This window comes from Mirounga angustirostris, unplaced genomic scaffold (genome assembly GCF_029215605.1).
Source record: "Mirounga angustirostris isolate CCGP_5_RB_7025 unplaced genomic scaffold, mMirAng1.0.hap1 SCAF_5, whole genome shotgun sequence".
Classification (NCBI taxonomy): domain Eukaryota; kingdom Metazoa; phylum Chordata; class Mammalia; order Carnivora; family Phocidae; genus Mirounga; species Mirounga angustirostris.
The window spans coordinates 5,876,350-5,902,203 of record NW_026991713.1 but is presented as its reverse complement, the minus strand read 5'-3'; the positions used below and the strand labels follow the sequence as shown (position 1 = coordinate 5,902,203).

At 51.1% G+C, this 25,854-nt stretch overlaps 1 protein-coding gene across 1 annotated transcript in view; it reads right to left on the bottom strand.

Annotated features, from left to right (window-relative positions):
* Positions 1-25,854, bottom strand: part of SCUBE1 (signal peptide, CUB domain and EGF like domain containing 1) — a 138,726-nt gene that overhangs the window by 96,961 nt on the left and 15,911 nt on the right. Inside the window, exon 3 of the mRNA XM_064590505.1 lies at positions 22,429-22,557. Coding sequence (XP_064446575.1) covers positions 22,429-22,557 — 129 coding nt within the window. The remainder of the gene's footprint in view (positions 1-22,428; positions 22,558-25,854) is intronic.

The following is a 25,854-nucleotide window of genomic DNA, read 5'->3' as shown; positions in this document are numbered from 1 at the left end:
AACTGGTGAGTGAAGCCACTGCCAAGGGCTCCAGAGAAGCACAGGTGTGAACTTGCCCTAGGGGACGGTAAGGTCCCTTCCAAACTGGAAGAGTGACGACAAGCCGCATCCTAAGGGAGCCCTGAGCCTTGCCTCAGCCTTCTGGTCTCCAAGCAGAGCAGCTTCAGCTTCTGGAACTGCTCCCTCCTGACAGAGGTGCTCGCCACCCTGTCACCCTTCTCTGGGGAACCCTCGCCTATCAAGTACTTAATGTGGGCCCAGAACTGGACACAGAGCCATGTGTGTGGCCTCCTCGGGGTGTGGGACAAGCCCCAGTCCCTGCACATGCTACCTCTTTAACATGCCCACTTATTCTTAAAGACTTCCTTTTTTTTTTAAGGATTTATTTATTTTACAAAAAGAGAGAGCGAGCGAGTGAGCGGGGGTGGGGAGGGGCAGGGGGAGAGGGAGAGAGAATCTCAAGTAGACTCCCTGCTGAGCGCAGAGCCTGACGCGGGGCTCGATCTCACGACACTGAGATCAAGACCTGAGCTGAAAGAGTCAGACGCGTAACCGACTGCACCATCCAGGCGCCTCTCCACTTAATGAGATATGATTCACAGTACATAAGGTTCATCATCTTAAAGGGTACACGTCAGTGGTTTTTAGTGCATTCACAAGGCAGTGCGAACATCACCATGATCTAATTCCAGAACATTTCCATCACCCCGAAAGAAACCCCGTGCTTATAATCAGTCAATCCCAATTCTCCCCTCCCCGCTGCTCCTGGCAACCACTTGCCTACTTTCTGTCTCTATGGACGGGCCTCTTCTGGACATTTTCTGTCAATGGAACCGTACAGCATGTGTTCGCGGTGTCCGGCTTCTCCCCCACACCAGGACATTGTCAAGGTCCATCCATGCTGGAGCGTGTGCCATTCATGTTTATGCCTGAACAATCTTCTACTGTAGGGAGAGACCCAATCCCCGGATGATGGACACGCAGCTTGTTTCCACCCTTTAGCCATTGTGATGCTGCTGTGAACCGCACGTTCAGGTTGTTGTGAGAACGTGCTTAAATCCTCTCGGGCGTCGACCTAGCAGCAGCATCGGGTCACGCAGTAGTTCCATGTTTAACTTTTGGAGGAAACATCAAACTGTTTTCCACAGTGGCCGCCCCATTTCCCGTTCCCATCAGCAAAACGCGAGGGCTCCAGAGTCTCCATTTTTTAAGTTATAGCTATCCTGGGGGGTGTGATGGTTTTGATTTGCAGTTCCCTGACTAATGGTGTTGAGCATCCTTCCATGTGCTTGTTGTCCATCTGTGTGTCCTTTTCGGGGTACTGTGTGTCAAATCCCTGGCCCACTTTTACACTGGGTACCCGCCTGTCTGCGGTTGAGTTCTGAGAGTCCTTCAGACATCCCAGATCCCAGACCCTTGCCGGATGCATGGGTGGCAAGTACCTTGGCATTCTGGGGGCAGTACCTCCTTTGAAGCAGCTCTGGGAAGCACGTGTCCTGGGCGCTGTGCACCTGCAGGCTCTGTTCCCGGGAGAGGCCGCCCTGTCCCATGGCTCTACCTGCCCCCCGGCTGCCAACGCTGCCCAAACCTCTGGGCCTGCCTGCTCCGCCACTCTCAGGCTCAGACACCAATGGCTGACCCCTAGCCTGCACTTAGATATCCAAAGGCGTGACAAACCGAACCCAGCCCTTGCTGAACTCCTAATTCGACCTCCCCTGAGAACAGAGCAGAACCAAGCAAAGCTTGGCCCTGCCCTCAGCCTTCCCATCTCGGCCAATGGCCGCACAGCTCACTGTCACTTCAGCCATGACACGTGGTAGTCAGCGGTGGTCCCTCCCTTCCCCACTCCCCACATCAAATCCCTTAGCAGGTGCAGTCCTGTCAGCTCCGCCCGCAAATACATCTCCTCACCCCCACCCTTCAGGTGCTGGGCCCAGCTCCGCTCCTCTCTGGCCTGGATTACGGCGGTGGCATCCCCACGGGCCTCCCTCCTTCTGCCCTGGTCCCGCCACCCCACACAACCACCTCTGAGAGTGTCAGCCAGCTGCGCTATTCCCCTGCCTAGAAACCTCCAAAGGATTCCTTGCTGGCTTTGGATAAAACACAAACTACCTTCCCTGGCCGACGAGGCCCAAGAGAACTGTCCACACCTCCTACCAGCCTCCTCCCTGCTCTGCTGGCCCAACTGCTGCATATGGCGTCCCTGTTGTTCCTTGACCCCAGCTGTCCTGTTCCCATCTGGAGCTGCTCCTCTGCCCAGAATGTTCTTCCTTGATCTTGGCAGGGCTGGCTCCTCCTTACTCCGACCTCAGCGCCCACATCACCTCCCTGAGCAGCGACCGAAAGCCGCGGAGTTGCTCCATCCCATTGTCCTGCCACATACCCGGCCCTTCCATCTCCTTGCTGTCTTCTCTGTTTGTTTCTCTGTCTCCCCAGAAAATCCAGAGTCCTTGAGAAGGGGGACCTGGCTGTCTTGAGTGTTTCCGTATCTCAGGGTTTGAAATAGTGCATGAGGCACATAAGCCATGTTTGTGGGCTGAGTGACTGACTGACAACTACAAAATGTGGTTGGGGATGGCAGCTCTGGCCCGAAGGCCCTGGCCCTAGGCCTGTCCCAGGAGGAATGCCCTGTGGGGCCCTGGAGGGGCTGCCCAGTGAGGCCTAGCTCCAGGATCCAGTCAAGGAAGGCAGCTCCAGGTGAATGAGGACAGTGAGTGCTGGTCTGCGGGACGGTGGGGTGGAGGCCATGGCCCGTCAGGAGGGCGAGGGAGGGCTGGTCAGAGCAGAGCTGTGTTCATTCATTCACCTGCTTCAGCCCTGCCTGGGAGTGAGCCCCGTCGTGGGGGTGAGGTCAGCATGGAGGAGGAGTCCTGGCAGCCCGTGAGCTTTGGTGTTCCACGAATGCATGAAGCCACGCAGGACTCTTGGCAGGTCAGCCCAGCCTGAAGTGTCCTCCTGCTTTGTCAGTGCCTTCACAGGTATGAGGACAAAAGTCTTCAGCTGAAGACTGAAGTGGGCGGTGCTTTAGGGAGCAGGTAGAGAGGTACGGGTTTGGAGGTAGGGGACACCCTCCTGAACAATACTTCGTTGACCCCTGTCTCTGCCCCTTCTGGCAAGACAGCTCTTTCATCTCACGCACACGGGCGTGAGAGCAGGCTGCAGGGGATGGAAGGGGAGCCACATGCCTTGGGCTCCCGCTCTGTGCCAGGCACGCTCATTTCAGCGTCACCGAGCCTCAGCCTGAGGCAGTGGCAGTCTTACAGTCAGGAGCGCCGAGGGGCGAGCGGCCGGCCCGTGGTCACCACACGTCAGTGACAGAGCCAGGATGGGAACTGGACACTTTCATCCCTCCGCCCTCAGGCCTCCAACAGCACAGCTGTGAGCATGATCCTGGCTGGACATCTGTGGGAGGCACTGGGATTTTAAAAAATTTCTTTTGATGTGGATAAGAACAGAGGACTGGAAAGAGGGAAGGGGAGGAAAACCAAACAAACAAATCCTGGAACCAAAGTGAGAAGCTCTGAGAAAAGAAAGGGGAAATGCTCTGACAGGATTCTCCGTGAACATCCTCAGAAATAAAACAGGCCCCGCTGGATGTGACTGCCCCGCGGGCGTGTGTGTGGGGCGGGCAGAGGGAATGCGCCGCCTTGGGAGACACTCCGTGGAACCAGGAGGGCCTCGGAGCTCCCCATGTCACCTGCCGACACAGTCCTTCCTGCCGGACTCTGGCCAGGTCAGATGACTGACTCCCAGCATATGCCTTCGAATCTCGGCACTGCCTGGAACTCTGGACTGATTCTTCCCAATAAATTCTACATTTTCTTCCACCTTCCAAAGCTGTTGGCTTCTTCCTTCTTCCCATCTGTGCCCTCCACACGTCCGTCAGCGCCACCGGGCGTTCTCTGTGAATGTGGGGCCCCCAGCATGTCCCAGGCCCCTGTGGCCTCCTGCCTGACCTGCCACAGCTCCTTTTTTTTTTTTAAGATTTTATTTATTTATTTAACAGAGGGAGAGAGACAGCAAGAGAGGGAACACATGCAGGAGGAGTGGGAGAGGGAGAAGCAGGCTCCCCGCTGAGCAAGGAGCCCAATGCGGGGCTCGATCCCAGGACCCTGGGATCATGACCTGAGCCGAAGGCAGACGCTTAATGACTGAGCCACCCAGGCGCCCCCTTGCCACGGCTCCTTAACTGGGCTTGCTGTGAGCTGGCTCATCCCTTCCTGCACTAAGTGGTCCCTCGCTAACAGGCCTGGGTAGGTCATGCAGCCACAACAGGATGAGAAATGGTTTTGTGCCAACAGAGTTGACACACCTGAGAAAGCGGCAGAGAGGCTGGAAGAGGGTGGACGTGGAGGGGTGAGTGTGGGCACCAGGGAGCTTCGTGGGAAAGGGGGGCACTGAGGGTGGCTGAAATACAGGGAAGACCACCATGCCTCCGAGGCCACCCCAACCCTTTCTAGCCCACTTGTGGCCACTTCCTTTCCATGGCATTTCTCCCCTCAAGAACCTAGCATGGCTCCCTATCATACTTGTCCAGTAAAACTGCTTTATTTAAAATTTTGAATTCACAAGGAATTCTGAAAATCAGTGACAAAAATGGATCAATAGCCCTACGCTCTAGCTACAACCATAATCACAGGTGTCTATTTTGTTTGTCTTTTTCATGTGTCGATCTTCCCCGTAGGTGACCTTTGCACCCTTCACTGAAAGCTGAGTCAGGGTGTTTTGCAGGACTCAGTCCTAGTGCCCTTCTCCCCTGCTGCTGGTCCAGGAGACAGGGGCCCTTGCCCTGGCCCTCAGCGCACTCCTCTCTGTTCCGGCCCATTAATAAAGGTCCCCGTGAGGGACACAAGGGGACCACTTAGTGCAGGAAGGAATGAGCCAGCTCACAGCAAGCCCAGTTAAGGAGCCGTGTCCTTTCCAGCCCTTTCCGTAGTAGGGACCCTTTTCTTCAGACGGGTTCCCGGAGGGAGGGTCCCAGGTTAGAGACTGACAGTTTTTCACTTCTCACCACTTCCTGCTGGACCCCCTTCATCTGCTGGTTCTGCCACCCTGGAGTGTGCCTGCATGAGCAGCTGCCTCTACTGAAGTCACCTTTCTTGTGCCCTCGCCATCCCCCAGAGGCCCACCGGTGCTCAGCCACACCTGTCCGTCCATTTGCTCTCTCACTCAGTAAGGACACAGTGAGCACGCGGTCAAGGCCTGCCCTCGGGGAGCTGGCTGCCCATCGGGGGAGAGAAGAGGGGTGATCAATGCAGGTGAACCACTGACTGGGGTCTCAGAGGGCTGCAGGACAAAGAGAGTGTGCGTGTGAGAAGGCTCAAGAGGCCATACTCACACACCCTCAGCCGCGTGAGGACCAGAGCAGCGAAAGGTGTGTTTGCTGGTGGATGCAGGTGTGTGTGCATGCGTGTGCATGTCTGTGTGCAGCGAGGCTGGAGCAGCAGGTGGGGCCCTGGGGGCCAGGCTTGAGTCGATGCTGTGCCCAGCATGCAGCCAACGGTGACCCCCGACGTGCTTGCATTTGCAGGGATGAAGCTCCATGTCTCAGGCCTTGAGGGCATTTAGCTGACAGAAGCCACCTGTTTATCCACCACGCTCTACTCCTGAGCCCACTCTCCTACCTGGCTGAGCCTCTCTAGGCTTTGCACATGCTGCTCCCTCCTCCCCTCACCCCATCTCCACCCCCACCTGGTGACTTTTTAATCATCCCGGCAGACGAGTTGCCCACCATACTGGGTGTGGTATTAATTACACCAAGGATACTACACGGGGAGCATTTCTGCACATAGCCTAGAGCTCCTTAAGGGCGCAAGTCCCATGGAAATCATCTCAGGACCCCTTGACCTGGCAGATAAGGGCACTCAGGGGACATCTGCTGACCCAGAGGGCATGAATCATCCCTCCTGGGTGTTTCCAACCAGCCCGCCCCAGGAAGAGCAGAACTCACTCTGCACCCACAGGCTGCCGGCTCCTAAGTCCTGGGCTTTGATTCCAGTCCCACCTCTTGGCCACATGATTACGGGTCAGCAGTGGCCAAGGTTCTGACGGAACACCGGGAAAGCAGCACGCGAACACGAGTGCGTGCTCATGAGCACGTCAAGTCAGAGCTGTGTGCGGACGGTACTGGGCAAGAGCACTGGGACAGGAAAACTGCAGACCTGGGGGGCTAGCTTCTGTTCGGTCTAGTGATTTCCCTGAGCATTTCTGTATAATCGTTACACATGTGGAAGATGGATATGTAAACAGAACTTTCTGACTCTGCGTGGTGAGCACGGTGACTGCGGTCGGTCCAGACGCAGGGGGGAGGCAAGTTCCCAGGAAGGGCCGGAGAAGACATGCAGAAGGACGAACGGGAGTGCTCAGACAGGCAAGAGAGACAGCAGCTCTCCAGGCAGAGGGAAGCACAGGGGTGGGAGGCGCCCCAGGAGAGGCTTCATACCCATGAGAAGCAAGGCTGGGGTTGGCAGGGCAGGCGGAGCCCAGATCACGAGGGGCTGGCTGCCAGGCCGAGGAGGCGACTCCCCGATGGCAATGGGGGCCCCCAAGAAATCCCACTTGGGGGGACCTCCACGAAAGCTTGTCCTAAATGACTGCACTGGCGTCTGACCCTTTGGTGGCCAGTGGTTGAGCCAGGGGAGGGCAAGTCGGCCTGTGGGATCCTCTCCCCCCGGTTAAGGCAGCCTGCGAGGTTACTAAAGCCCCCAGACCAAGCAGCTGGGGGGCTGCCATGGCTACCCTCTTCCCACAAACAGGCGTTCCAGCTGGGCACAAGGCTCCTCTGCCAGCCCGTCTATTTCCAGCTGCATGCGGTTGGGACGAGGTGGGTGACAGGGAGGAGTGGTACAGCGGGCAATACATGGGGCTGGCTGATGGCCACGACAAACAGCCAGGGCCAGGCCTGCTGGTGCTGGGAGAGGTGGGGTCATTGCAACATCTGTCCACATGCAGCCAGGGTGATCAACAAACGTCCAGGGTGACCCCAAACACCATCGAGGGCCCAGGCTACTCCAAAATAAGTAAGGAAGTGGGCAGAGGAAGCACTGGACTGGAGATTCTGGGACACTCACATTTGTTGATTAATGCCCCCTTGTAGGCACACGGCTCATCTCTGCTTTGGGACGTATGTTTTGGTGGTAGGGTATTTTTTTTTTTTAATATTTTTATTTATTTATTTGAGAGAGAGAATGAGAAAGAGAGAGCACGAGAGGGGGGAGGGTCAGAGGGAGAAGCAGGCTCCTCGCCGAGCAGGGAGCCCGATGCGGGACTCGATTCCGGGACTCCAGGATCATGACCCGAGCTGAAGGCAGTTGCTTAACCAACTGAACCACCCAGGCATCCCGGTGGTAGGGTATTTTTAAAGAGTCTTCATAAGACACTTATTTTTAATTTATTTCTCAGAGTTCTGACCAGGCCCTTGGTGCACAGACTGCAAACAAGATGAAGGAGAGTGTGCTTGCCTGTCCCGTCCTCTGCGACTTGGTGTTTTTTTCTGCTGTTTATGCACTTGGCATGCTCTGCCCGGGGACAGGGCAGGACTTCTTCCCCAAGCCACCAAATCAAGACTTAGTCAACGGTGGGGCTGGCACAGTGGAGGGACGAGAGATTTTGGCCCAGTCCTACCAATGGGAAGAGCAACCTCATATGGTGATGCGGTTGCTGCCCTGAACATCCAGCCAGAGGGAGTGTGGGAAGGGGGTGGGCAGCGCCACTCTGGATGCCGACCGGGCACCCCCATGCTTTCACAAAGACCACCTCGCAGTATTTCTGTAGCCCCCTTCCTTGGGAGAGAGCAGACGGCTGGCCCCAAAACACTGCTAGGAAGGGAGCCAGGAGCCAAGTCCCCAACTCCCCTGGTCTGGAACGGAGACTAACAGGAGCTGGGTGTGGGGCTGGGGACATAGGACGCTGTAGTCACACAGGCTGCTAGGAGACCTCCCCAGCAGATCTCTGCAGTGCTGAGTGCACTGATGCTCTGCCCTCGTGGCAAGCTTCCCTGCCCACCAGTATCAAATCATGCTCCTCTGGAAGGTCAGAATGAAACATTCTGCCCCATGCCCTATCCAGCTGCCATCCCTCCATCACACAAATGAGCCTGGGCTAGGCCTGGGGAAAAGAGCAAAGTCATGCCGGAGCCTGGCCCCCCAGGAGCTTCTGAGGCCATAAGGGAGACGCGAGATGTCCAGTGACAAGCCTGGGGGCTGTGGGCGCCCAGGGGAAGAGTGTGCAACTTAAGAAAGGCCTTCGGAAGGGGCTGATGCCTGAGCTGAGTCCTGAGGGACGAGTAGGAGTCAGCCAAAAAAGCATTAGTGAAGAGCACAGGGAGGGCTGGTTTGGGCAGAAGGAACAGCAGGTGCAAGGATGCGGCCGAGCAGGACAGGGTGGTACGTTTAGGGGAATGAAAGCTGTTTGGCCTGCTGGAGATGCCAGTTCTGAGAAATAAAGAGAGGCAGACAGGGACTGCGTCTAGCAGAGGTGAGGAGGACACAGTAAAGGGCTTGGCCTCTGTCCTCAAGGACGTGTCATGCCACCAACTCATCGAATCACAAGATGCTGGAGGGAGAGGGGCTCCGACACCACAGCCCACTAGGGGTTCCAAACAGCACTCTAGTACCCCGGGGCCTTGCAGAGGTGGGCAGGAGTGGTGGGGGGCGGGGGTGCTCCTCGGAGAGCAGACTCTCATTTCCTGCCAGCCCTGCCTCCCAGTTCAGCCTGAGCAGCACAACCAGGATTCTGCTTGAAACTAAGGGTTCTGCTGCTAGAAATCTGAAAACCATGGGTCACATCCCATCCCTCCATTTCACATATGATGGGGAAACTGAGGCACAGAGCGGCAGGAGTTTTCCAGACAAGTCCGCGGTCCAAAGGGCCAGACCTGGTGTACCACCTTTCCACCCCAGCACCGCCCGGCCCCTTCTGCTCTCCCACACCCCTCCCCGTCCCCATCCTGTGCGGGCTGTAGGCGTGAGGCCACAGAAGGTCACTCTACCGTCCCAGATGCCCCTGGGTCTCCATCAGTCCCCCCCACCCTCCACTCCAGGATCTCCCTGGTCCGGTTGTGGTTTGGGGAAAGCAAGAAGCCCATTTATAAAGACGCACAAGTGCCCAGTGGTTTTCTTTTTCTTAGGCCAAAGAATTTCCACCAGAGAAACAGTTGTAAAGAGCTGGACAGGATGCAAAAGCGGGGCCTGACCCGGCTCATCCCTACACGGCAAATCCCTCCAATCACGGGTGTTCGCATTGCCTGAAGGTGGGCCGAGAGGGGGGCGGGGGCACAGGTAAAGAGAGCAGGAAGAAATCTCTGGAGTTTACCTGAGAAAACACTGGTATTTATGGAGTGAGTATATGACGGTCCGAAGCGGTTTAGTTTTACATTAAAATGGTTGGCATTTTTTTCCCAGCAAGAAACGCATTCGAGCTGTTGGAAGTATAAAGACAAATAAACAGCGGCAACTAGAGCCTTCATTAGGGGTTTGAGGGAGCAACACATTGTCTCCAGCTGTCCTCCAGGATGAGAGGGGGCGCCTTCAAAAGGGCCCGGGCAGCGCGACCCTTTCATCCTGCCAGGGACGGCCCAGCCACTGGCGCCCGCCGGGACTTCCCCCACGTGTGCAGCTGGGCTCCTGGGGCCCCCTCGGCATCCCCCAGGCTCCTCTCCTTCTCCTCTTGAGCAGTGTCACCTGCACGTCCGGGTCCTCATCCGACCCAAACGGACAGGGATTGTGCCGTTTGGTAGAGAAAAAGGTGCCAAGTATCCAAGGTCACAAAATGAGCATGGGGCAGAGCTGGGACGGGAAGCCCTGGTGCCCAGGACCCCTAATGCAGTGGCTCATTAGGCAGGAGCACCGTGTGGAATGGGAGGGGTGGTCCCCAAGGGGCTTCATGCACAGCCCAGGCATCTTTGCCTGCTTAGAAAGCACATCTATTGTCTTCACAAAGTACTCTGACTTTACACACTAGGAATGAGTGAAATTACGTAATTCATATCTGTTGAGCCCTTGGTATGTGCTTTACAAAGCTTATCTCATTCGGTGTCTGCATCACCCCTGTCAGATAAACTCTGCGATTAGCCCCACCCTACAGATGAGGATGCAGAGGCCCAGAGAAGTGAAGTTACTTGCTCAAGGTCACACAGCAAGTAAGTAAGCGATGGATCCAGGATTCAAAGCTAGGCAGGCTGATTCCCTGTCCTTCTTGCAGGCTGGGACTGCGTCATCTAACTCCTAATTGTAAGCTCAGGGCAGGTGCTCGTGAAATCTTCATGAAAAGAATGAATGTTAAGGGCTCCAGCTTTCACTGCCATCTAGAAGTTCCAGACTCTCACAGTCCCCCACCCCCAGACCTGACGACTCCACCGACTTCTGAACAGGTACACCATTTCCATCTGGGTGGCTGTCGGTCATCCCAAAGGAAACATGGCCAAACTGACTCTCAAGTCCATCCTTCCCCACTCCAGTCTGTCTGTCCTGCCCCCAGGTTCCCCACCTAAGCCACAGCTCATAGCCCCCCACACACTCCAGGCAAAAACCTAGCAGTTGGTGTTGGTTTCTCTTTTTCTCTTACCTCTTCCATCGAACCCATCAGCAATTTCTGGGGGCTCTGCTTTCAAAATATATTCTGAATTCAACCACTTCTCCTCACCTCCACCATTGGCACCCTGGACTGAGACACCACCATCTCTGACCCAGACCCAGACCCAGACCGCCACAGTGGTCTCTGCCTCTTCCTCCCCGTAACACATTCCCTACTTTGTGGCCAGCAAGCAAATCCTTTTAAGTTAAAATGTCAATCAGATTAGGTCAATTCCTAGTTAAAATCTCCCATGGTTCCCAGCTAATTTAGAATAAAATCCCAAGCCCCTTCTAGAACCTGTAAGGCCCTGCCTACCTCCTAACCTCATCTCCAGTCCTTCTCCCTCACGCCTGGGCCTCCAGGCACGATGACCTGCTCCCAAACTCACTAAGTGTGTCCCCACCTCATTGGTCCTCTCCCTTCTGCCTGGAGGGAAGATCCTCCCTATTATTTTCTAATGGTGGCTTCCTCCTCCACACTGAGGCCGTGTCCCCATGGCCCCTCTGCTTGAATGTGGGCGAACCTTTGTAACTGCTTGAGGCTAGACTGTAAATCTTGTGCGGATGCAGCAGCCATGCCGTGAGGAAGCCCGCACCGACCCATGTGGACAGACCATGTGGTGGGGAGGTGGCCCCATACGTGCTGGCCGACAGCCAGCATCAACCACCAGACATCAGCAAAGAAGCCTCCAGATGATTCCAGCCCGGCCATCAAGTCATCCCCAGCCTTGGCGTCTTCCCAGCAAAGGCCCCAGACACGGTGGAGCAGATGAGCCGCCCCTGCCGTGCCCCAGCTGAACTCCTGCCCCGTGGAAGCCAAAAGCCGACTGAAATGGAGTCTGTGTCACGGAGGGCGGGGTGGTTTCTCGTGCAAAACCAGCGCCTAGAACACTACTCCATCCAGCACACCAGTCTTGTCCCCGTCATTTTCCATCGAGTCGTTTTATATTTTCCACTGGAGCTGCCCTGACTGAACTTCCCTTCCTGAGTTCCGTGTCGGCGTGTTTACTGTCCCCCACCCCCGTGGAAGTTCACACGCGTGTGCACATCGTTGTTTTCTTCACCACTCCCTGGTTTCTTCAGCACTCGAAACCGTGTCTGGCCCACGGCAGGCGCTCTGCACAGTTTTTTGGAATAAAACAGGTGAACACGAGGTGGAAGGCTTTGGTGTCACGGCTGTCACAGCCTTCTACCTGTCCTCCCAGTGGCGACCATTCCTGTCTTTGTATGCTCCTAGGAGTCCTGACAGAGACGCCCCTTGATCTTCGCCAGGAGCTCAGCACGGCGGTCTGTGGAGGGACAGGGCCCAGGTGATGAGGCACCTTTACAGATTTGCTTATATTTTCATTCTACAAATGTTTATCGTATGCCTATGATGTGCCAGACATTGCACCAGGCTCCGAGGAGGAAGGCGGGTGGATAAAGAAGACGACTTCTGCTTCCAGGGGAAGGAGACAGAGCCACAGCGGTGGTGCGTGCGACGTGCTCACAGAAGACTTCAGGGCAAAGGCAGGTGAGTGACAAGAAGGACCTCACCGGGTCCTCGCTGGGGAGGGGTAAGGGAGTAGCTGTGAACAGCAGGGACATGCCGAAGGACTCCATGGGTTGGGAAGGCTGGGCCAGAGGGTACGGGATGGCACAGGTGAGAGGTGAGGGGGGAAGGCTGACAGGGCCCTGGGGACGGGGCCTCATGAGCCAGTGAGCAGATGCACTGGGAGGCCATGAGAGAGAGAGTTCTGGAAGAACGGGACTCTGCACAGTCACATGGGGGTAAGACCACATCCTGAGGGAAGTTCAAGGGTGACACAAAGCTCCTACATGGGCAGCAGGCTCCTGCCTTGGCCAGGGGAGGCAGTACAGGTTTTGGGAAGGAGGTGCCCTTGGGGGGAGCTCTCTGGAGCCAGGGGCTCCCTCTTGCCCCCCAGCATGCTACCCACCTGCCTGGCTTGGCAGATGCTGGGATTTCTGGATGTCCTCTGTGACTCCCCAGTGCACAAGGGGTGCATCCCTAACACCCCAGGGAAGGAAGCCAGCCCCCCCCTGAACCTGGCCAGCCTCCCCGAGCTGGTGCTGTTCTGGGCACCGTGGGGCAGGGGGGTGGTCAGTGACTTACAGGCTTGAGCTGGCAGATGGTCTCAGCACTGCCACTTACTGGCTGGGTGGCCTCGTGCAGGCCACTTTCCCTCTCTGAGCCTTGGTTTCCTCATTCATAAAAAGGGGCCACGAATGGCTTCTGTCTGTGGACGCTGTGAGGACTGACTGATGGAACGTGAACACAGCATCTCGCACAACTCCGGGCGTGTGGCAGAGACTCCAGCACAGTTCCCTCATCTTGCCCAAGTGGAACTGCCTGCCTACCACAAGGTCAGGCACACAGTAGGTGCTTAATGAGCATTAACGGGAAAGTAGCCATCTCATTAATAAAACAACTTTTCTGCAGAACCTGGCTACAGATGACTTCTCTTCATCGGGGGGAAAAAAAGTGCTGAGAAGCAAGTTCAAAATTCAAACTGTGAGCAACTTGAGAAACATATTTTTCAGTAAGTCAAGGTAAAGACTGGGGTCGAAGAAAACATCTGGCTAAGTGAACTAATGGCTTTGGAGAAAAAGGACCCTTGCTTTGTGGAGACGGGAAAAATTATCCACTGCTGGTTTTAATTTAAGATGAAAAAAAATCTTATTCTATTAGCCTAAATATTGCTCTTATGTCCAATTGCATGGAGTTTGGAATAATATTTTTCAAACAGAACTACTGCTATTTCAAGTAATTACAATGCTAAAAGCAGTCATTTGGGGTTGAGCAAGGATCTCATCATGGTTTAAATTCCCTCTGGTGTCATTTTCTGTTATATTTGAGAAATTCCTCAATAAAGATGTCAAATAGAGAGAGGGTTTTGCTCCCCAGAGGACAGATTTGGCCACCCTCCCAGGCAAGCCATCTCCACAAGAAAATAACCTCGTTTGCTCAAAAGAAAAGGTTCAACTGTGAAAACTCAGGCAAGAAAGTAACCCCGAAGCCATCAGCCTCTTTCTCTAATTAACTCAGAATGCTTTTCATACTCTGCTGATCGGGATTTAGTCCAGCCATCATCCCCGAGGAATTCAGTAGTGGTTGAGAGAGGAATGTTACAGCTGGACAAGACTCCTGACCTGGACTCCTGGAGACCAAAAAAGAGGAGATGCGAATGGGCTTCACTCTCCCCGGTGGGTGATGGGTTGTGAGTGGGGCTCACGGTGACAGACCAGAGATAGTCAGGACGGCACAAGGCAGCAGAGAATAGAGAACCTTCCAACAACTCTGTCAGCCTCCCCGGCCACTGAGCACCCACTGGGGGCAGGCCCTGTGCTGGAAGCTTCACCAGGAAGCATGAACGTGATTCCCACTGAGACCAAGCAGGTAATTAAATGCCCAAAGATTGTGAGCAATAGGGCATGGTGAGGACTGTAGCCAACAGGAAGTACATGCCCCCTCCAAAGGGGGCAGCTGCGGCACAGCTCCTGTCAGTTGCCCTAGCCCTACACTGAGACGTGGGTGAGAGGTGCCCCCTGCCTGGGGCCCCATGCTTTGGGGGTGCCTGCTCTACCTCTCCTGTGGCTGTAGCCCTCCCTGGGGAGTAAGGAATCCACAGGGGATCATGTGCATCTGGAGCACAGACCTGCCCTTCTAGACCACACCCTGGGTATTTGAGACCCTAAAATTCCCTGTCCGAATGGCCCCAAGTCTGTTCTCAGAGGGATAGAGGACACTTAGGACCAAGTGGTGGAGAAAGGAAAGGGGGTTTGGGAGGAAACGGCCAGAGCTTGAACATTCAGGTTAGGATGTCTTCAGGCTCCCTGAGGTGTAGGATAGAGCCAGACATGGGGAGAAGGGCTGGGAGTGGGCACTGCCCACACGACCGCTTTCTGACACAAAACTCCAAGGAATCCTAGATTCGAAATTCCAGTCTAGCCTTCCAGGTCATTAGGAAGGAGTATTTGTCAAGGCAGAAGAGATGGAATATATTTTAGCTTTGAAGCTTTGTCACTCTTACATACTTGGCCATGGACACGTGGTATACAGGCCCCCATCGGCACTCCTACCGAGGCCCAGCGTGGCAGGGGCCAGGTGACTGTGGCCAAGTGGGAACAATGCTGGAAATACTGATCTTTATGTGACATCAATTGCTTTTTTTCAAGTCTTATTTATTTATTTATTTATTTATTTATTTAAAGTTTTTATTTTAATCACCTGGTGCTCATCACAACAAATGTAGTTCTTAATCCCTGTCATCTGTTTCTCCCACCACGCCACCCACCTGCCTTCTGATAACCATCAGTTTGTTCTCTATAGTTCAGAGTCTGTTTCTTGCTTTGTCTCTCTCTCTCTTTTTTCCTTTGCTTGTTTGTTTTGTTTCTTAAATTTCACATATGAGTGAAATCATATGGTATTTGTCCTTCTCTGACTGGCTTATTTCACTTAGCGTAATACTCTAGCTCCATCTATATCATTGCAAATGGCAAGACATCATTCTTATTAATGGCTGAGTAATATTCCATTGTATATATACACCACATCCTCTTTATCCATTCATCAGTTGACGGACATTTGGGTTGCTTCCATATCTTGGCTATTGCAAACAATGCTGCTATAAACATGGAGGTGCTATAAACATTAGTGTTTTCATATTCTTTGGGTAAATACCCAGTAGTCTGATTGCTGGATTGTAGGGTAGTTCTATTTTTAACTTTTTGACGAACTTCCATACTGTTTTCCACAGTGGCTGCACCATTTTGCCTTCCCACCAACAGTGCATGAAGGTTCCCCTTTCTCCACATCCTCACCAACACCTGTTGTTTCTTGTGTTGTTGATTTTAGCCATTCTGACAGGTGTGAGGTGATCTCTCATTGTGCTTTTGATTTGCATTTCCCTGATGATGAGTGATGTTGAGCATCTTTTCATGTGTCTCTTGGCCATCTGTGTGTCTTCTTTGGAAAAATGCCTATCCATGTCTTCTACCCATTTTTAAATTGGATCATTTGCTTTTTGGGTGTTGAGTTGTATCAGTTCTTTATACACTTTGGATGCTAACCCTTTATCAGATATGTCATTTGCAAATATCTTCTCCCATTCCACAGGATGCCTTTTAGTTTTGTTGATTGTTTCCTTCATTGTGCAGAAGCTTTTTATTTTGATGTATTCCCAACAGTTTATTTTTGCTTTTGTTTCCCTTACCCGAGGGGACCTATCCAGAAAAAAGTTGCTGTGGCTGATGTCAGAGAAATTATTGCCTGTGCTTTTCTAGGATTTTTATGATTTCAGGCCTCCCATTTAGGTCTTTAATCCATTTTGAATTTATTTTTGTGTACAGTGTAAAAAGTGGTCCAGTTCCATTTTTTTGCTTGTAGCTGTCCAGTTTTCCCAGCACCATTTTTTTCCCCATTGGGTATTCTTTCCTGCTTTGTCAAAGATTAATTGACCACATAATTATGGGTTTATTTCTGGATTTTCTATTCTGTTCCATTGATCTACGTGTCTATTTTTGAGCCAGTACCATACTGTTTTGATTACTATAGCTTTGTAATACAACTTGAAGTCTGGAATTGTGATGCCTCCAGGTTTGCTTTTCTTTTTCAAGATTGCTTTGGCTATTAGGGGTTTTTGTGATTCCACACAAATTTTAGGATTTTTTGTTCTAATTCTGTGAAAAGTGCTGTTGGCGTTTTGATAGGGGATTGCATTAAATCTGTAGATTGCTTTGGGTAGTATAGACATTTTGACAATATTTGCTCTTCCAATTCATGAGCATGGGATGTCTTTCCATCTCTTTGTGTTGTCTTCAATTTCTTTCATTAGTGTTTTATAGTATTCAGAGTACAGGTCTTTCACCTCTTTGGTTAGGTTTATTCCTAGGTATCTTATTATTTTTGGTGCAATTGTAAATGGGATTGTTTTCTTAATTTCTCTTTCTGCTGCTTCATTATTCGTGTATAGAAATGCAACAGATTTCTGTAGATTGATTTTGTATTCTGTGGCTTTCCTGAGTTCATTTACCAATTCTAACAGTTTTTTTGGTGGAGTCTTTAGGGTTTTCTATATAGAGTATCATGTCAACTGCAAATAGTGAGAGTTTTACTTCTTCCTTACCAGTTTGGATTCCTTTTATCTCTTTTTTGTTGTCTGATTGCTGTGGCTAGCATTTCCAGTACTAAGTGGAATAAAACTGGTGAGAGTGGACATCCTGATCTCAGGGGAAAGGGTCTCTGTTCTTCCCCACTGAGGATGATGTTAGCTGTGGGTTTTTCATACATAGCCTTTACTATGTTGAAGTATATTCCCTCTAAGCCTTTGTTGAGGGATTTTATCATGAATGGATGTTGTACTTTGTCAAATGCTTTTTCTGTGTCCATTGAAATGATCATATGGTTCTTACACTTTCTCTTATTGATGTGATGTATCATGTTGATTGACTTGTGAATAGTGAACTACCCTTGCATCTTGGGAATAAATCCACTTGATCATGGTGAAAGATATATTTTTAATGTATGTTGGATTTGGTTTGCTAGTATTTTGATAAGGATTTTGCATCTATGTGCATGAGACATAGTGGCCTGTAGTAATCTTTTTTTGTGGTGTCTTTATCTGGTTCTGGTTTCAATGTAATACTGGCTTCACAGAATGAATTTGGAAGTTTTCCTTCCTCTTCTATTTTCTGGAATAGTTTGAGAAGAAGAGGTATTCTTTAAACAGGTATTCTTTATCTTCTTTAAAAGTTTGGTAGAATTCGCCTGTGAAACTATCTGGTCCTGGACTTTTGTTTGTTGGCAGTTTTTTGATTACTGATTCAATTTCATTGTTGGTAATGGGTCTGTTCACATTTTCTATTTCTTCCTGCTTCAGTTTTGGTAATTTATATGTTTCTAGGAATTTATCCATTTCTTTCAGGTTATCCAATTTGTTGGCATACAAGTTTTCCTAATATTCTCTTATAATTGTTTGTATTCTGTGGTATGTGTTATTATTTTTCCTCTCTCATTTGTGATTTCATTTATTTGGGTCCTTTCTCTTTTTCTCTTGATAAGACTGGCTAGAAGTTTATCAATTTTATTATCTTTTCAAAGAACCAGCTCCTGGTTTCATTGATCCATTCTACTGTTTTTTGTTTTTGTTTTTTTTTTTTAGTTTCTATTTCATTTATTTCTGCTCTAATCTTTATTATTTCCTTCCTTCTGCTGGTTTGGGGTTTTGTTTGTTGTCCTTTTCCCAGCTCCTTTAAGTATAAGGTTAGGTTGCTTATATGAGATTTTTCTTGCTCCTTGAGGGAAGCCTGTATTACTATAAACTTCCCTCTTAGAACAGCTTTGGCTGTATCCCAGAGACTTTGAACCATTGTGTTTTCATTTTCATTTGTTTCCATGTACTTTTTTATTTCTCCTTTTATTTCCGGGGTGACCCATTCATTGTGTAGTAGCATTTTATTTTTTATTTATTATTTTTTAAAAAAGATTTTATTTATTTATTTGACAGAGAGAGACACAGCGAGAGAGGGAACACAAGTAGGGGGATTGGGAGAGGGAGAAGCAGGCTTCCCATGGAGCAGGGAGCCGGATGCGGGGCTCAATCCCAGGACTCCGGGATCATGACCTGAGCTGAAGGCAGACGCTTAACACCTGAGCCACCCAGGTGCCCCGTGTAGTAGCATTTTATTTAATCTCCATGTATTTGTGGTCTTTTCAGATTTTTTTCCTTGTGGTTGAATTCTAGTTTCATAGCACTGTGGTCAGAAAAGATGCATGTATGTCTTTGAACTTTTAGAATTTGTTGAGGCTTGTTTTGTGGCCCAGTATGTGATCTATTCTGTGACATCCCTTGATTTTTTTTTTATTATGTTATGTTAATCACCATACGTTACATCATTAGTCTTTGATGCAGTGTTCCATGATTCATTGTTTGTGTGTGACACCCAGTGCTCCATGCAGAATGTGCCCTCTTTAATACCCATCGCCAGGCTAACCCATCCCCCCACCCCCTCCCTTCTAGAACTCTCCCTTGATTTTTAAACGTTGACAAATCATTCAATGAGGATTACGACAATGGTGATGATTACAAAAACACTGGGAGGATAAGCCAAACGTGTTTGCAGGCTGGATGAGGATGGCAGGCTGCCTGCTTGAAACCTCCACGACAACACAATGACAGTATCCAGCACCTGAGCAAAATGTGACATCTGTACATGCAGCTCTCCGTACCTGCTTTCTTACTTAACCGTCATGGTGACCCTCCGCGACAGGGATTACTGACCCATGTTGCAGTTAGGGGAACCTGCTTGGAGGGTTTGAGGAACTGGTCCCAAACCACTGATTCATGAGCAGTGGTGCCAGAGCTTGAGCCTAAATCTTCAAATTCCAAGCCCAGCTTCCTCTTCCAGCATTCTGTGTTTCTGCCAACACAGACACCATATCAGGCACTTTATCTCTCACCGCATGTTATGGAGGAGGGATGTGAGGCTCTGGGAGGTTATGTGGTCAGTGTGGGATGGAGATGATTGGAACCAAGGTCTGACTTCTCTAGAGCTAGAGTTTTGTTTTGAGAAGGAAAAAGCCCAAACAAAAAACATGTCTGTTGGGAAGGTTCTGCCCTCAGCTAAAAGCAGAGGAGCAACAGAGAAAGCCTTTTCTCTGTTGCCATATGTGTGAGTTAGAGCCGTATGAAGTTACAATCTGTGCTCGGAGGTGGGGGTGGGGGAGTCTTACCCAGTTCTTCAAATTAATCAGTGTAAAAAGAATCCATTGTAAAAATAAAAATAAACCGACCCAGACTCTGCCGTTAGTCAGGAGGCACTGGGTACACCTGCCAACATCCAGAACAAGGGTATTTAGGAACAGGTGGTTCTGCACAGGGAAGAGTACTATGACCAGAAGGGGAGCCCCATGGGTCAGACACAGTTCCGGGAGTGCTGATGGCTGACTCTGGCCTCCACAGGCCCACCCCAATGCATTTCTTTCTGAAAGTCGGTGAGCAAGATCGATGCCCATGACATTGTGAATGCTTGATACCAGGCATTCTGCTAGATGTTCTATAGCCACTATCTCATTCAATCCTCATGAGATAGGGACTATGAATTCCATTTTACAGGTGAGGAAACTAGGCATGGAGGTGAAGTGACTGGCCAAAGGTCACACAGCTGATAACTGGCAGAGCCAGGACCTGAGCCCAGAACGGGCGGTTCCCAAGGCCTGTCATCTGGGCCACTGGGTGCTACTGCCTGTTGTCTCATGGGGATATCAGCTCTGCCTTCCCAGACTAATCAGTTACTGAAGTGAACTCCTGGTGTCATCTGAAACAGGGGCAAACAACTGGTAAAACTCAGGGCTTGTGCTTTGGGAGGATTAAATGAGATAATGCTCGGATGAGACTTCACTTGGTGTCTGGCACAATAAAGGTCCTACGGCACATCCCCAATCTTTACAATCTAACCAAATGCCCTGCCCACCTCTGCATCCACCCTGAGCTCAGCCCCCAGGAGCCCCCCCAACCCCGCGGCTCTCTGCACAGGCCGTGCACTTGTCCCAGCCAGCTGCTCCCCAACCTTTGCAGAATCTGCTCCAGGCTACCTCCTCTCTGAAGCCCCCTGGGAAGCCACCGCACTTCCAGCCCCACCTCACCCAGTGCAGGGGCAGCTCTTCACAGGCCCCTCGGGGCTCCCACAGCCTGCTGTCCAGACCTCCATTTCAGCACTTATTTTGGGTGTAATTACATGTTCGCAGGTCTGTTTCCCATAACAAGTCTGTCTGAGATCCAACATGCACTAAACAAAAACAGGCAGGGAAATCTAAGGCCAATCCACCACTGGGCGGAAGAGTTCTGGAATACTCGGGATGCCGCACTTGCCACTCCATGCACCGACCGGCAAGGTCTGCTGAGCCCTTTCACAAAGTCCCGCACCAAAAGCCATAAAAACATCTCATTGACCTTCTGACCCAGTCATTCCACTTCCGGGAAGAATGGTTAAAGGAAACAATTAGGAAATTAAGAAAAAATAAATCTATGCCCAGAATCAAACCTTGGGATTCTGACGGTAGGAATAAAACAAACAAAATCAACAAACAATCTAAATGTCCCACCACAAAAGGGAGGCTGAGTCACCCAGAGTAACAGTAATGCCCTGTTCGGTGATGATTGGCGCCCGCTAAATGCCAGTCACTTCGCTCACCGTGTCACTCCGTCCTCACGCACAAGCTGGTGCAGTAGACAGCATAATCACCCGGCTTTGAGAGCGGGGAAGCAGGCTCAGGGGTTGTGACGGGAGTGACGGCCACTGGGAGGGGAACGCTGTGCTGGGAGTGCTCTAGGCAGCAGGACACCGTCTCGGTCACTGCTCACGAGAGCCCGCGACGAAGCTGCTCTTTGTACCCTCCCTTTACCAGGGAGGGACTGAGACCCTGAGACATGAATAACGGATCCACAGCCGCGCTTCTGCTCAGTCCCCGGGCTTACCTCCTTAGCTCTAGCTGCTGCGCCCTGTGTCACTCAGCAGCCGGCAGCAGAGGAGGGCCTGGGGGACAGGCACATCTGCTCTGAGACCCTGTACTCTCTGCCATGAGAAGGTCCTGCTGCAGACTGCAAACCACCTCTGTTATGAATTATGTCCCCCCAAAGATGCTGAAGTCCTAAAGACCAGCCTTTGTGGAGCTGTAACCTCCAATGGAGATAGGGTCTTTGCAGGGGCGTCACAGGACTAGGGGACTGTGCCCTTGTACAAGAGGGAAATTTGGACACAGAGCAAGGACCATGTGAAAGCATGGGGAGACCATGATCTACAAGCACAGAATGCTGGAAGCTACCAGAAACCAGGCGAGAGGCCTGGGTCAGATTCTCCCTGGAAGCCCTCTGAAGGAACCAACTCTGCTGACAGCTTGACTTCAGATGTCTGGTCTCCAGCCTGGGAGAGAACAAATTTCTGGTGTTTGGGCCACTGAGTTTGTCACATCGTTATAGCCCTGAGTTTGTCACCCTGAGTTTGTCACTCTGGCTCACGAATCACTTCTCACGTTATGAGACAGCTGGCAAAACGGTGATAACTGGGGCGGATGGGGGTGGAGGATACCTGAGGGGCATGTGACGGGGACCACTGATTGCCACCCCAGGAAACCACACCTGGGGGCAGGGAGGGCTGCGAAGAGACACACCAGCACAACGACGCTGCTTTCCGATTTCTCTCCTTCTTCTCCTGCATCTTCCTAATTTGATCCAGCAAGCTTGTGTTACTCTTCTAAATTTCATACAACTGGCTTAAATCTATGTACTTGAACCATGAGAATCTGGAGGCATATGAGTATACTTGTGATGGGCTGCACTGTGTTCCCCAAATCCAGGTGTTGAAGCCCTGACCCCCAGGACCTCAGAACATGACTTATCTGGAGACAGGGTCTTTCAAGTGGTAACTGGGTTAAAAATGGTTGTTGGGAGGGGCCTCACTCCAATAAGACTGGTGTCCTTATAAGAAGAGGCGATTAGGACACACACACACACACACACACGGGCAGAGAGAAAAAGAGAGGGCATGAGAAACCAGCTCCATGTAGGCCCAGAGAGAGGACTACGTGAACACACAGCAAGAAGACGGCCCTCTGTGAGCCAAGGAGAGAGCCTCAGAAAGAGGCCTCACACCTACCAACATCTTGCCCTTGGTCTTCTAGCCTCCAGAACTGTAAGAAAATAAATTTCCTGTTGTTTAAGCCGGCCAGTCTGGGCCATTTTGTTCTGGAGGCCCCAGCAAAGCAATACAAGGAACCAGAGGAGCACGAGCCTTCCCACCGCCCCCAGCACTGTAGGCTGGAGCTGAGGCCCAGCGGGCAGGGCACGGCCGCATCACTCACCCAGGCAGTTGTGTCCATCGTGGGCCAGCATGAAGCCATCAAAGCAGGTGCACCTGTAGTTCCCTGGGATGTTGATGCACTCGTGCACACAGCCCCCATTGTAGTAGTCATTCTCACACTCGTCGATGTCTGCAAAATGAGGGCCGGGAGAGGGATCAGAGGAAGGGCCTGGGAGTCCCCTCTCCCTCCTACCACGGAAGCCACCCTAGGGCGTGACTGGTTCGGGGATAACTCTATAAGTATTCACTAAAGTCCTTGCTGGAGGCTGGGGCCCCAAAGATGACAAAGATGAAGAGCCTGGCGCTGCAATAAGGCCGGCCACCTCCTTACGGGGCAGTGCAGGATGCTCTCACCACAGTGAAGCAGGCAAGATTCGCACCCAGCTCTGCCTCCCTCAAAAGCCTCTCGACAATAGCAGCATGCGGGGGCCCTGTCTAAAACCCGCCCCCCGCCCCCCCCCGGAAACCGGCTCTCTTCAGTTTACGTGAAAGCCTCCCAGAGATGGAGAGCTCATGACTTTGTGAAGTGGGGAGTACTGAATAAAATGGACCTTGCATACCACCAAAAAACAGAACCTCTGGAATGAGACAGAAGTCCACATCCTCCGCCTAGTTTCCTTCCACAGCAGCGCCTGAAGCCTGAATTTCTAGGGCTCCAGATTCCTTGTTATAACAAAGGCTTCTGTCTCATAAACAATGGCCAGCAGCCTTTGTAAAGGTCACCTTTTTTGCTGCTTAAAGTCTTTTTTTCAACATTTCCCATCAGGGGTCAAAGGGCTATCGTTCTGGAGCTCCAGATTTGAGAGGCCTCGGAGAGTAATAGGAACGCGCCTAGTTAACACCCAACGAGCGCTTCTATACCCAAGTAGAGAACCCCGTATGTCATTCCGTCCTCACACCCCACAGTAACTAGGGAGGTGGGCACTGTCATCCTTACTCCAACTTTACAAGGGCACTGAAGAAAGCGGGGCACAGGGAGGCCAGACCCCCGCCCAAGGTCACACACCTCGGAAGTGGTACGAGGAGGATTTGAACGAGGCAGCCTAGCTTGGGAGCTCCGGAGCTCCGGGGGGCCCAGGCTGCCACATCACTGGGAGCAGCGAGCAGGGGGTGCCGGGGCCCAGGGAGAACCACCAGCATTGCCTCGGGCCTCGGTAACCCCGGCCCAACCGCTCCCGGGGCTCGCTGTCTCGGTCCACGCTCGCCCTGGCCTCCACAGACAACCCAGGGAGTCTGGGAAGAGGGAGCGGAAGTGCCCACCTGGGGGAACCGGAAGTACCGTACTCAGTGGAACCGGAAGTGTCCGAACTAAGCGCAACCGGAAGTGCCTCACAGGAAAAATCAGTCCCTCCCCTCTGGGGTCGAAGAGGGGGGTTTGAAGCCAGGTTCCAGCTATGAGCGCTGGCCCGAAGAAGAGAGGGGACTGAAGGCAAGCCTGGCTGCTCCCTTAAAGGCCTGGGGAGCTGGCACAGAGACACCCAGCTCCATGCTTTCTCCATGCTGGTCCTGAGGGCAGAGCTACACACAGTGGGGGAAACCCATGGGGGCCAATTAGAGTTCGCAGGTGGGAATGTCCATTGAAAAACAGGCTCTCTCGGGAGGGAGTGAGCTCCCTAACTCCGGAGGTGACCAAGCACTGTCTAGACATCTGCCTGCCAGGGACGCAGCCAGTAGAGGGGATAACTTCAGTGAAAACAACAGCACAAAAATGCCAGAAAACAGAGCCTGGGCTGTGCAGTCCACTTCTTGTGCCCACCCATCCAGCCATGATGAGGGAAAAACAAAGTAGCCTGACTCTGCAAAGGTGCAAGAGACAGAAGCTTCTACCCAACCTGCCTGCAGTGGCCATCAGCATCAGCTGGGAAGCCGGCTCAGTTCTGCAAGTCATTTGAATTGTTTTTAATCATTATATTTAATACGCTTAAACATTTTAAATAACATTGAAAGAGGATTTAAGATTTTATGTTTGAAAGGGCATACAGGTTTATGAAGATTGAGATATTGATTACTTCTCATTCTCTGCAGCCCTGACCTTTTGCCAAAGCCCCAGATATTTTTCCCCCTGAATCTCCCAGACACTCCAAAGGCAACATGGCCCGACTTCAATTCATCAACCTGCACTTGCCTCGGGTTCCTTGTCCCTGTGAATAGTGTTATCCTTCCATCTCTCCACAGACATCGAATCAGCTACCAAAGCATGGTTTTTCTACACCCTTAACATGGTTACAGTCTGCTCATTGGTCACCTATTCCACCACCTGCTCAGCATGGGCATCATCTCTCATCCAATCTGAACCAGCAGCCCCAGACCATTCCCTCCCTTCTTTTCTTCATGTAAACAGGTGGCTCAGGAGAAGATGGCCTCGTCCCAACTCTGGGGTGGAGCCTGGTCGTCTAACAAACAGCATATGTAGCAGCAGCTCTTGGTCCCAGGGTGGGCACATGACTTAGGTCGGATCTGTGATACTGAGGGGAAGCACTTTCACTCCAAACTTGGGTAAAAGAATTCTCTCTCTCTCTCTCTGTCAAGTTGTACCTCAGAAGGAATTATGCAGATATTTACTGAAACACACACCAGCTGACTTAATTTTCACAGCAACCCTCTGGAGTGGTTATTTTAACTTCATTTTATGGGTGAACAAACTAAAGTGCAGAGAGGATAGGTAATTGCTCAAGGTCATATAGTAAACGGCAGGGCAAGGATCAGAACAGAGAGGTCTTTAAGTCTCAAAAATGTGTGTCCTTTCTAATAAGTTAGAATACCCATGACATGCCAGGCATTGGCAAATTACTTTATACACATTATAACATGCTTGGCACATCTATACTGTGTGCTGAGGAGGTATTATCTCATCATCCAAACACCCATTTATCAATTTCTCCTTCCATATGTCAGTTCATGCTAAACTCTATTCATCTAAATATCCAGTCAGCTGACCATCCTTCCATTTATCCAATCACCTATTATTCATCTATCCATTTATCCAGCCAAATATCTACCCATGTATTTAAATATGCATCCACCCATCTAAATATTCAGCCAGGCACTCATCTTTTTATTCGTCTAAACATCTAAACATCCATCCATCTGACATCCATTCACTCATCATCCATCCATCCAAATGTCTAACCACCCATCCATCTATTCATTGATTCAAACACCCACCCATCTATACACACACACACACACACACACACACACACCCCTACCCACTCATCATCCATCTATCCATCCATTCACCCATCTATCTATTTACATATGTATTCATCCACCCATCAACTTCTTCAAACATGATCCATCTAAACATCTGACAAAATACATACAATAAGATAAAAAAAAATAACGTTAGGAAAAAGAAAAAGAAATGAGGATCGAAGAATAAGAGAAAGCTGGTGAGAGTACGCAAATACACTTGGTAATTCCAGCA